We start from the raw sequence: 13,115 nt of genomic DNA, 5'->3' as shown, positions 1-13,115 counted from the left end.
ACCAATTTAAATATAATTAAGTTTATGAATACTTAATTTAGCCTGAATAATATACACTGTCTGTTTTATCTACAATTGGATAACTTGTGAAAGCTCAAAATTCCCAGAAAAATCCAGACATGACTTTGGGTAACTTCCAGCTAACACACAAAACAAAAGACTGATAACATATATATATTACTATTTTTATTAAAATTCTCAAAAGATTGAACAGGATACTACATTTGCATATCATGTGACTTAATGATCTAATACAGATTTTTTTTTAACAATGTACAGCTGCTATTATATGATAACACAAAATTACCTCTTAAAGGGACCCCCCCCCCCCCCCCCCCATGGTGATTTTCTATGACAGTAAATAAAGGATACATGGTACAGAGTTTATCATTAAACCTCTTAACTGCTCAGATTAAATAAACAATAAACTGAGCCAACATGCAGAAGCACAGAGCAAAGCCTCCCCCTATTCAATAAAGAAGTCTCCTCTTCAGTGTGTTCTTTGGATTGAGTCGTAGAATAACTTAAACAGAATGCAATAACAATGTTTGGTTTGGTTTGAGTCACACAAATCTCAAGAAATGACGTTGATAAATCAATTACAGACATGACGGCAGAATGTGAACTGAGGTCTACAACCTGCAGCCCCAGTACCTCATCAAACACAAATCAGTCCTGAATGAACTGAATGTGTGCAGCACTTTGAGTCCAAGACTAATTTCCCCAAGGGGATAATAAAGTGTATTGTATCATATCGTATCGTACAGTACCGTAAACTATTATACTGTACTGTACGGTACTGTACCAAATCATATTGTATATTACCATACTGATACCGGGTATCATATCCTATCATATCCTAAAATATCCTAACATATCATATCATATCATATCCTATCACATCATATCATATCATATCCTATCATATCCTAAAATATCCTAACATATCATATCATATCATATCATATCATATCATATCCTAACATATCATATCATATCCTAAAATATCCTAACATATCATATCATATCATATCATATCATATCATATCATATCCTATCATATCCTAAAATATCCTAACATATCATATCATATCATATCATATCATATCATATCATATCCTAAAATATCATATCATATCATATCCTATCACATCACATCATATCATATCATATCATATCATATCCTATCCTATCATATCATATCATATCGCATCTTTAAAGTTTTCCAAACAGAACTTGATCATAGGCACAAAAGCTAAGGCTCATCTCCACAGATTATACTGAAACAAAAATACACCTCGTTCAGGATGCATGACATTAACAAGGCACAAAGTCAAAACTTAACAGCTTAATGATTACTCAGTAGTCTGAATGTGAAGTCCAGAGTTGTCCAGTCTGTATAGGTAACTGCTAAAGGTGACAACTAAATAATATCAGAAGTGGTCTTAATGTGTCAGAAATGGAAATGTTAGCTAAACTTATAGGGAGCATTCCATCAGATGCTCCCTGTTGATGTCTGAGGTATAACCTCAGTACTTGAAGATCATGTAAAAATTATTATTATTTGAGGAAAAAATCAGTCAACACACCAGAAAACCATTATTACCAATATTGCATAGCCAGTAGTCTTCTCATCTCTCTATGATGCAAACTGTAGAGAGAAAAAAAGGAAGCATAAGCTGCTAGCATTAGCATCAGCATGTGATCAGTGCAGAACTCATGAAAGGAGTGTTATTATGAAAGGAAGACACCAGGAGGTGAACACAAAGTGTGCAAAGGTCCTGAATGACACTTTGGTTCTGAGGCACTCAAAACAATGAGCTGATCGACACGATGCTGCCACTAAAGTTCCCAAAGGTCTCTGAATTCAACAAGCAGTGTGTGAAAAGTGCATAAAAGTCTCCAGACAGTTAGTTCAGGGAGTGTATCGTATCATACTGCATCGTATCAATTCAGTCCTCATTCGAGTCCTCTGAGTTGTCCATGTCCACTTCTTCCCATGATGCCTTGGTGCGCTGCTCCCAGCTCCTTGCCTGTGCGATCAGAGCCGGGGGCATGAGCACCACGCAGGCTGCCAGGCCAGAGACTCGCTCCTTAAAGTCAGCGTCAAATTCCCACTCGTCTGTGTCGGTGTTGTACACGTGGACGTATTTCATCCTGTTGCCTTTGTCATGAGAGCGTCCTCCAAGGACGTAGATTTTATTCTCCAGCACGGCTACACCCGGTTCTCCATGTCCAGCAGGAAGGGGGGTCATTAAAGACCAGGAGTTCACTTCTGGGTCAAAACAGGCCACCTGACGAAATGGAAATACATAACTTAATTGTACAAAAAGTCAGCCCAAAAAGTAAACCATGTCAAAAAGCTCCACTGTGACTCATGCTTAATTCAATAAGTCAGAAGGTTTCTAAGCTCACAATGGTCTTCTTAAATCCCAGCTTGACTCAGCCCACTACAGCAGTGTCTATCAAACTGGTAATCGAGCTCCCAGAGGTACGACTGGGGGTCGTTTCTTTATTTGAGCTTCAATCCGTCATCCGTTCCTAAGTATTTATTCTTAACATGTACATGTGAGTTAAATACACCATAGTATACTCTGAAAGGTTTCAATGGTTTTCTTAACTGAAGAAAACTGTCAACTGCAACATTGCAGTCATGTTTGAATAAATAAAGATCTTACATAGGTGGTATGACGTTTGGGACACACATAGACAAATGAAGACAAAGGACATTTATTTTCAGTTAAAATGTAGCAGCAATGAAGTAGATAATAATAATAATAATAAATTGGTTTTATATAGCACTTCTCTAGAAACTCAAAGACACTTTGACTAGGACAGTACAACGAAGAAGTAATGTAAGGGGAGAGGATGGGAGTTAGTGGTTAGGCAGGATGTAGGATAGGATAGGAAAGGTAGGATGTGTAAAACAAAGGGAACACAGGGCATACAACATATCATCAGTACCAAGAAGATGATGTTGTAATGGGTGTTTAAATCCTTGTCAGGCTGCGTGCTTTTTTTGCAGACAGAAACTTTGAGTGTCAAGAAGCCAGCGCACCTTATTACGTCTTTTGCAGTTTCAGGTTTGTTTATCAAGAAGTCAGACATGTTGAACTGTTTCCCTTCACATGGGCTTTTCAAAAAAAAAAGTGTGATGGTCGGGGTGGACTTGCTTAGCTTAAACAATATTTCAAAGGGAGAACAAATGTGAGAAAAAGGTTACCAACCTCTGGTATAAACGTATGTACATTTGTAGGACAGAGAGGATAGGGGGGTATTAAGAAGTAGGGGCACTTTGTGTTTGTTTTCAAAATGCTAATAAAATAATAAATAAAATATATATAATATAAAATACATAAATCTGCAAAGAAAACTGAAAGAAATGGCATTAGGCTACAGTGAAACTTAAATGTAGCAGTGTGAAAATTGCACAGCACACAGCACCAACAACACTTTTGACATTGTACCTTTAGGACATCTCGCCGATATTGACACTTATCATTGCTTCCACCGATCACATAAATGCGTCCATTGACTGCAGCCATGCCATGCCATGCCCGTTCCACCGGCCCCTCTGCACATGCTGTCCAGTGATTGGCCACGGGGTCGAAACAGTACGTCTCCCTGAGGTATGCCCCCCCTCTGCGCCCACAAGTGATGTACATCTTCCCGTCCAGCACGATTCCAGCGTGGGCATACACCTAGAGGAGAGGTTAGGCTATAATTCAAGTTTGAGGACAGGGGAATACCTGGTGTGTAGAGGGAAATCCCCTTTAACAACACACAGGTGAGTATGTAGCACCATCATGTGGTAATTCACAGTATTGCATGCTCTGTATTCTCTCACCTCTCTCTTTAGAGGAGACACAAACTCCCACTTGTTGGTGCGTGGGTCATATTGCTCCACTGTGTCCAGCTCGTTGCTGTAGTCTCGTCCTCCAATCGCGTAAATATGTCCGCCCAACACACACACACAGTGATCAGCATGCTGCTGCTGCAGCGGCTGGATGGAGCACCAGCTGTTGTGACGAGGGTCGTATCTGGGAAAATCAACACGTTTAAACTGTGATGAGAAAAGAGGACTTTTTAAAATTAAATCAGCCTTAAAAAGTCTGAAGAAAAAATCTAATTGAATGAAACAACCTCACTGAAATAATCATCTGTTTAATTCATTAAAAAGAAGTTAATTCAGACAGAAATATTTTGATTTACAATGAAACATTTTCTGTAATCCAGCCATGTTTCTCCCTTTACAGAAATTATAACTGCATAACTTTAGAACAGTTTATCAGATTAAGCAAGAAATGTGAGAGCATCTGACATCCACAACTACTGTTCTGTCTTTAAATCATGTGGGTAGTAAACACTGGCACACTGCAAAAACATCCGCTTCATGAAATGTCAGCTGATATTTATTTTTATTTATTTTATTTTATTTTACCAGGTAGTCTCATTGAGATTTTGTGATCTGTTTTTCAAGAGAGACCTGGGTACATCAGTGGCAAATAAAATAATAAAAAGTAAAAGTAACAGACAGGTCAAGTCAGGTGTTCAATGCAGGGCTCTAAACATAGACAACTCCCAATTGATTTAAATTCGTGCTCTTTCAGCATCCCTTTAAATTCCACTAGAGTAACCAGATCACTCAGACGCAAGTCAGCCTGTAGTGTGTTCCAAGAAGAGGAGGCGGAGTACCTAAAGGCCATCTTACCTAATTCTGTGCGGACCTTAGGTACAGATAGCAATAACAGGTCAGACGAGCGTAGGCTATAGCCACTGATGTTGTGTGAAATTAGAGTGCATAGATATGAGGGGAGTAGACCAAGAACGAACTTGTAAATAAATGTGAGCCAATGAGTGTGCCTCTGCATAGCCAGAGAGGGCCAACCAGCCTTGATATACAAGGTACAGTGATGTGTCAGAGCTTTGCAGCCAGTCACAAACCTCAATGCGAAATGATATACAGCATCAAGGGGTTTCAAGGTGGTGGGAGAGGCATGTATACAATGTCACCGTAATCAAAAACAGGCATACAATAATTGTAGATTGCACAATGGTTTTCCTACTGGCAGTGGAGAAGCAGGATTTGTTTCTGTAGAAGAATCCTATTTTTATTCTAATATTTTTAGACAGTTGTTCCACATGGGTGCGGAAAGAGAGCCTATTGTCCAGCCAAATCCCGAGGTATTTATAGGATTCTACCGTCTCAATTTGGGAACCCTGAAGTATGTGAATACCAATAGGAACATTGTTCACATAGGACCTTGAAAATAAAACATTTAAGATAAGCTTGTGATATGACACAGGACACAGCAGTACAGAAGATATGTCTGAAGTGGTTTACAAAACGTAACGCCATAGGTTGTTCAACAGTCAATCTGTTCACTATAATTTGGTCCTGGGGATCGTTTAAGTGTTTATGAGGTTTTAAATAAAAGAAAAAATGTTGTCATGAGAAGTTTTCAAATTGCTGTTACTATCTACTAAAATATGTGCGTGTTTAGTCGACTAAATGATTAAAGTTTGTCACCCTTCCTACTCAGAATCAGAATTAGAAGTTGGTTCAACGTAATACTAATATTTTTTACACGTTGGCCCTCAATAGGCGTTTAGATGTTATATCTCAGCTGTGATGCAGCTGCCCACCACCAGGCGGTGCTGCAGCCATAGACTTGCTGTACAGTGACTATTCAGTCTACTGCTCTGGCTCTACTGCCTGGATGTAAACAAGCACACTGGACATGTAGCATGTTGTAGGAGCAGTGCGTGTGGCAGTATTTTGATCTAGAAAATGCATTTTAAATTGTATGTAGGCTGCGTCAGGTTAAACTGCCATATCATCCGGAGTATTGTGTAACCACATTTAGCGCAGGAATGTGGATGCTAACCATCAAGCCTTCAAGGCTGGCTGGGCTAGCACTGCTAACGATAGCCAGGCTCAGCAAACCAAGTTAAATTGTTTACCAGCAGACACTTTAAATAACAGCTGCATTTTGACTGTTTTCTGAGTGTTTTCTTACCTTTAGACTAGTCGCCTAAACTGAATTTAAATTTGCGGTCAATCGTCTCGTATATGGAAAGAAAATCTGCAACTCCTTACATCTGGTTTTTGCTACATATCCTATAATTGAAAGAATTAGCCTTTCATCAAAATGGTTGCTGATTTATTATCGATCAGTCAACTAATGGATTGTTCGACTATTCTATTCAGAATAAAATAAAATTAACAACAAAAATCTGAATAAAAGAAGTGCGTTAGTTACAGTCATTACTTACTGAACTCTCTTTTAGAAAGTAAACGGGCTCTCTCTCACCTCCAGCAGCGAGTCTCTGCACGAAAGCCGCTGGTGTTCTTGTCTCCTCCGATGAGATAGACAAAGTTGTTGAGCACAGCGATGCCCTGGTTGGACATTCGGGGGGCGTGAGCCGCAGTGAGCGTCCTCCACTCCCTCCAGCTCGGGTGGAACACCTGAAACAAGTGTTCACTGTCTGTGAGGGAGTTGGAGGTGAACATCCCCCCAAAGCCCAGGATACAGTTGAAAGTGGAGCGAGGCTGAGTGAGAGGACTTTGCATAACGGGCTGCCAAATCTCCTGCTCGTGGTACCGCAATGCCGCAGACACAGAATCCTTCAGGGGGCACTGGTTCAGTCTGCCGTAGAGCCTCTGCAACACTTGTTTCTCAATGAGGCAGAAACGGACAGCATCGAGCATCTTCAGATTGTCCTTTAAGACACAAAGATTAAACAATGAATAGATTAGGTGAATATTCATACGGGTAAAGCTTTGACAAAGTGTAAGTAAAATTCAAACTTAAACTGAGGATGCAAAGAATAAATAAAGATTACTGTTAGGGCTGGGAAATGTGGAAAAATAAAGATTACTACTATTTTTTGACATTGATTAATATCAGATGTTTTCACAGATTATTATTTGTTCATTTTAGGGATATCCTGATAAATATAGTCCACTACACTAGAGAATATGTTGCACTATATGCACATGCTCAGATGTAGTTTATTTTACATTGTATTGTTAAAGTTTAACAACACACAAAGCTGTTTTTTATTTGGTGAAATATCACACTCTTTCCTGTGCTTTCCTCTGAGCACAGAGGCTCAGGGGAGTGGTCTAACATTAGCTCAGCTTGTTTTTTAGGAGCTTTATTATTTGGAGTCAGTGCTCATTGGAGACTTCAATGAGAGACTTCATGAAGGAGATTCCCTTTGAAATCAGTAAATCTCTCTAAAGCTCAGCCTCTTTTTTTAAGATAAGACAAACCTTTATTTATCCCACATCCGAGACATTACCAGAATTACTGATAGACAAAAAAAGAGCACACATTGCACAATTATATAATTGAGGAGCAGCAGTTGTTACAAATGTAGTCTAAAAAAAAGACTATCAGTTATTATTATGTTAGGATTCCTCCAGTGTTCACCACAAGCAAGTTTTTGAAGAGGAGCAGAAATCCTCCTCCTCTTCAAAACAAACGGAATCAGTAAAAATCTGTACATCTGTTCAGCTTCAGCTTATGAAGGATGCTGCCTGCTATCATTGACATCATGTTCCCAGTTAATTGCCAACAGCTATCTCTAATTTCTAGGTTTTTTTTCCCTTTCTAAAATGTGTTTAATTGCAGCTTTTTAGTGGTAAGTTGACAGGTGCTCCTCTGTTTACTTTACAAATTTATGCTGCGTTCCATTTGATCTTGGAAGTCGGAAATCCTGAGTTACTATAACTATGTTACTATTGTCAGGTATTAGCTAAGAAAACAAAGTTTCTCCTGGAGGTGTTCAAGCTGATTGTCTGACTTACGACTGTAACGCAGTTAACTCACGTATGACGTCATTCCCAGCGCCGAGATCCGAGTTCAGAGGTCAATGGAACGCACCATTAGACCAACTGGCTGTTACCGCTATGTCTGCTGTACAACTTACACTTAATATATATTCACAAATGTCAAAATATTTGATTGTTACTGATATCTTATTGACGCTTCTTCTTTATAATCATCTACCAAGACTGTTTTATCGCCCAGCCCTAATTCCTGTCTGGCTCAGAATTCAATAATAAGCTTCAGTTCAAGCCAAGCTTTATTAGCATGAACATTTTATCTGATGGAGCTGGTGAGATGAGGAAGAAATGCAGACACACCTTGCAACTGACCTGCAAGTACACCTGGTCAGTTTCCACCTGCTCAGGAGTGTAGTGGTAGTGAAGCGCCGCCTCATACACCTCGTTCTCACTGGTCACCTGAAGCTCGTCGCTGCTCAGCGCCCTGAAGACCTGATCGTGGGGGAGTTTCCTGTACATGTCGGTTCGAGACAAAGTCTGGATGTTCCTAAGCATGTAGGAGTGGACCCTGGCATTCAGCTGCTGCAGTCCGTAGACATCGGCTAGATGGTGAACCTCTAAAATGTTGCTCTCGTCCAGCCAGGAGAAGAGGAAATCGCAGCAGAAGCCAATGACGATCTCAAGCTTGAAAACACAAAAGGACACAGATTAGCCCGATGCAAAAGAATAATGGAACATAATGCAAAGAAAATCAATGAGCTTACCTGTACAAGTGTGGCGGCTATCAGGACCTCCTGCACACACTCCAGGTCTAACTCAATCTGTGAAGTGTAGATGTAGTCCAGTATTTTCTTCATGGCGATGTAAGATACTCCATGGATTGGGATTTCCTTCTGCTGTGACTCGCGGAGGCCTCCAGCAAACATTCCCCTGGTGGAGAACGGTGACATTTTAGTTCGATGGCTTAAATCGGATAAACCTTCAGGCCCAGTGATGATAAGCTAAAAACCAATTAGCCACCTTGACACCAGTTTGAAATCTGCCAGGTCTGTGCCAATGTTTGACTAAAGACTTAAATGCAAATAAAGACTAATTTAAGCTGATAAACTACACAAACAATCACTTTAAACCTTTCGTGCTTTAAACCAAAACGTTGTTGTTCAGTATATACAGTAAGTGCCTTATCTTGACCTACTTTAGCACTAAAGTGGGATTACCAGGCCCGCTCACATAAATGGTTGTGCCCATGCGTGATGGATCAGTAGTGTTAGCTCTGGCCTCCTCACCAACATTTGACCCCTATCCAGGCTCGGATCAGCTTTTGGAGCTGACTGAAAAAGTTTGCTTCCTACAAGTTATTTTCAGAGATAAATGCCCTATCATCCTTTCTTTCTGGCATTCTGACGTTTGTGCAGTAAATTAAAATATAAGTACTGCATATGCGTACAGTTATGATACTTGTACTTTACCGGATTATTTCAAGAGTTATGCTACTTCCCACCTTTATTCCTCTGACATGTTTTTTTACGCCACTACAGTTACTATAAAACTTTTTCAAATCACTTTGCCGATTTAGATCATTAATAATGAAAGACAAGTCAACAGGCACATTTCTTATTGCTGTAGAAAGGTCCATCATTTCTAGGCGCAACATTACCAAGCATATGAAATGTATCCATCTATTAATATATATAACACTTTTACTGCTAGGGATCGGGGGGGGGGGGGGGGGGGGGGGGCTGGAGTCGATCCCAGCCGTAATTGGGCGAGAGGCGGGGTACACTGTTGACTGATCAATCACAGGACTGACATAGAGACAGACATAGAGGACTTTATTCAGGAATATCTGATACTGTGAGTAAACATCAGTGATTGTTATGCTGTCCACCAAAGTTCAGGATTTATTAAGGTCTGTATGAAAGAAGATACAACAAAGCACAAGTAAATGCAAAGTACAAGTAAAGCCAATGTGCATACCACTGTTGACCTTGTGACAATATTGATAAGCTGCAGGGAATGGTGTACAAAAGGAGAAATGTTGTTTAAACTGTACTCCACCCCAGTCCTTGTTCTTGTCTTGTGACTCACACAGTCTTCTTACGTATTAGAATGAGCCATTGCCTAAGTATATTGAGACAAAACAACAACAACAACAACACAACTAGCTGTGTAAAAAGCTTGCTTGCATATAAGTTTGAAGCCTGAAGGCATCTGGCCATTTAGTTACGGTCAATGGTATGCATGACTACTGCCTTTACACTGAAAGACTCATATCAATTTGCACACTGTGAGTTAGTCTTGTGAGAGTGGTATCTTGCACATAGCATTACACAAACAAAGACATTTGTTAATAAAGAAAGTGAAAGTACAGCTACAGTCAGTTTTACCTAAAATAGTCGCAAGAGGCTGCCAGGAGTATACGGTGGGCTTGGATGGGTCGCCCCTCTACCAGCAGCACCACATCAAACAGGATGCCACCCTGTCTGAGAGCCAGCAGGCCGTCCAGCAGGCTGCGGAAATGGGCTGGACTTCTGTAGACCTGTCGGCCCGGGCGGCCTGGACTCAGCTCTCCATCCTCAGCCATGGCAGAGTACGGATGTTTAGGCTTCATCACTTATTTAAGTCCAGTGTGAACATACCTCAGCGTATTTCTTGACATATAAGTGATAAATGAAAGCCTCGTACAGAAACAGGCTGCACAGGAGAAGGAGAGGGCTTTGGCAGCTCTCGGCTGAAGAAGGGAGGTTACGGCTGCTTGAAATGTCACTGCGTAGTCAGTGTAATGTTACAGCTATACATCATGGTATGCATAAATAATGCCACAACGTCAGCACTCAGACAGGGCTTATTAAGTAAAAACGTGTTATAGGTACGCCCACACTGACCTACTGCAGGCTGTCAAAAAGCTGCAAAGCCGTCCACTGACGTTAAATTACTTTAAAGCCGAGACCGACAGCTAGCCAGCTATCAGGTGGCTAGCCTACTAGCTGATGAAACAGTAACACAGGATAAAAACAGCATTTAGAAAATGAAAGAGCTGAAACAAGGCGATGCACAAACAAAATATGTTCGTACTCGTCGAAAACAAACCTATTCAGAAAGCCTATTTGCTCAATATGAAAATAAATCCATTGTGAAATGTCAACCTCAGCCGTCTGATTTCTGACAGATCAAAACAAGTCTGTTTACTTTTTGGTGTTAGGCGGTGAGCTCAAACTCTATTGGTCAATGCTGACTCGTAAACCCGCCCACGTTCAAAATATAATCCAATCAGATACGTCTGTCATTTGTTTGTGCATGCAAACAACATCTTGTCTTTTAAGTGTTCTTACATGTTGTGCTAAATAATATTGTTTTATTTGGATGTTGTTTCCTTTAATCATTTTTTTTTTGTCAATAAGTGTTTAGAAGAAAACAAGTGTTGAGATATTGTGAAGCCATCTGTTGAACACACGAGGATGCTGTTTCCTTCTTAAATGTGAAGAACTGTGTGTGCTGTCTCTAAATACCAAACACATAAATACCAGCACTTAGGGGACACATATAGTCCCACGTGTTTTTGCCGTAGTAAGATACTACTAGTGCTGTTTTTTTAAATATAATTTAACACGTGTGATTCACAAGCTGTAGGTAGGTAAGGTATGAAGACATAATGTCAAGTTTTTGGGTTCAGTTCAGAATTTTCTGTCTGCAGCTGCTACTTCTTACACAAACCATTCAACTATACCATTTGGCAAGGGACACCTGTATCAGCTGTATTTAAATAATTCAAACTTATTATTGCATAAATAATTGAATGTTTTAAAACATTAAACATTTATCATGTCTACTTAAGATACTTAGGCTAGTTTTGATTGATGTTCTCTTTTTTTAGTAATGGAGTGATATTAGGGAACCTCTCCTTGCCTCTAGCTTCCTACTGGAACACTTCAGCTATTGCAAAACGTTAAATAGAAGTAAACACGCTTTTATCAATAGTTATAATTTAAAATAAATATAAAATGTATCTCTGTTTAAAACATTAGGGTTTATGCATCACAGTTAAATAAAACAATGATGTGAAAATAAACTAAAGAAGTTAAATGTGTCAGATCTGAAATATGTCTTTATCAGTCTCTCTAACTGTTTGTTGTATTTATCATTTTCGCCCCTCCGATATTTGCACTTCATATAATCAAATGGTTTCCAGATTGATTTTCCAGCGCTTGATAACTGCATGAGCTGCCAGAAGGATTTTATACAGCAGCCAGTCATGATGTTCTCTTTATAAAACTGAAGCCTCCATATTGCTGAGGGTTTTACAATCTCATTCATCTTCTGCTGGGGCTTCAATTTGCATATATCATTTTCCTGACACGAAGGGTAAAGATTTTTCCACTCACAAAAACACTGTTGGAATAATCCATCAGTTGATTTATTTTCCAGTCTAATACACATCGCAGTGCAGCTCAGAAGGGATCGAAGGGAGAAAGAAACTCTCGCCTGGATATTTTGTTTTTTGTCTTATGGGTGCAGAAATGTTCTTTTCAAACACCAAATCAGAACTTTTTCCCCCTATATACATTGGTTAGATCTATCATGTGTCTGCAGAGATGCTCTGCTATAGATCCTTCCACTAATGGAGCCTACTGTAACTCCCTGAACAGCCAATATACACACCACAGATACACTGCATACATTGCACCACTAACAAGTTTTGGTTATACTAAATCATGAATCCGACAACTGGACGTGAAGCAATTAATCTACTATACAGAAAGATATAAAAGCACCATGCTGTGCTGATTAATGTTTTTCTCTGTGTAAATCAGTGTACTTCTAGTGGTGAAAGATACAACAGAAAACTCAAAGTACTTGGTCTCTTTTGAATCTCTGATTTTTTTTCAATTTCAAAATCCAAAACAAAAAACATTTATTAAGGTTTTGGGGAGTTAGGCAGACAAAGATAGTAAAGGACATATACTCCTTTAAGCTTAAGGAAACTGTGTTTGTCATTTTTGATACCAAACAAGAATTGGTTATTTGGAGAATCCAGTACAAATAATTTGATAATGAAAAGTGTTATTGTCTGCATCTTAAAGCTCCTGTGAGGAACCGGTTTGTCCGCCTGTGGACAATGCCAAATGCAAATGTCATAAAGAGGGGTCAGTATTCATCTGACACCACCAGGAGCTTTAAATCACAACTATTGTCCCTGCAATATTGCATATTGGTAAATACAGTGAAAGGTTAAGTCATAAAGATATTACTTATCAATCATACAATACAGGTAATTAATGCTGAAAGTGATATGATCTTTTTTTACATATATACTATTTAT

The 13,115-nt window shown here is 39.4% G+C and overlaps 1 protein-coding gene across 2 annotated transcripts; it reads right to left on the bottom strand.

Moving 5' to 3' along the window:
* Positions 1 to 265: 265 nt before the first annotated feature.
* klhl22 (kelch-like family member 22) lies at positions 266 to 10,994 on the bottom strand. 2 transcript variants are annotated; one of them, XM_061037520.1, is made up of 7 exons: positions 10,183 to 10,994; positions 8,560 to 8,725; positions 8,156 to 8,479; positions 6,315 to 6,724; positions 3,848 to 4,040; positions 3,468 to 3,701; positions 266 to 2,294 (listed from the first exon to the last, which is right to left on the bottom strand). In XM_061037520.1, the coding sequence occupies exons 1-7, from the start codon at positions 10,404 to 10,406 to the stop codon at positions 1,953 to 1,955; spliced, it is 1,893 nt and encodes a 630-aa protein (XP_060893503.1). In that variant the 5' UTR covers positions 10,407 to 10,994; the 3' UTR covers positions 266 to 1,952. The 2 variants fall into 2 exon arrangements, with proteins under 2 accessions (XP_060893503.1, XP_060893504.1); XM_061037521.1 differs by having other exon boundaries at positions 8,168 to 8,479.
* Positions 10,995 to 13,115: the final 2,121 nt, after the last annotated feature.

Source organism: Labrus mixtus, chromosome 5, assembly GCF_963584025.1.
Source record: "Labrus mixtus chromosome 5, fLabMix1.1, whole genome shotgun sequence".
NCBI lineage: Eukaryota > Metazoa > Chordata > Actinopteri > Labriformes > Labridae > Labrus > Labrus mixtus.
Note: the sequence above shows the minus strand (reverse complement) of the source record. Positions and strands in the feature narration are given on the sequence as shown.

What these genes read in the sequence shown, in the direction of transcription:
- klhl22 (XM_061037520.1), bottom strand. Translation starts at nt 10,406, where the DNA reads ATGAAGCCTAAACATCCGTACTCTGCCATGGCTGAGGATGGAGAGCTG. An exon ending in ACTTGCAGGTCAGTTGCAAG is followed by an intron (nt 6,725 to 8,155) that starts GTGTGTCTGCAT and finishes TGTGTCTTAAAG; the next exon opens with GACAATCTGAAGATGCTCGA. An exon ending in TGTCTCCTCTAAAGAGAGAG is followed by an intron (nt 3,702 to 3,847) that starts GTGAGAGAATAC and finishes CCTCTCCTCTAG; the next exon opens with GTGTATGCCCACGCTGGAAT.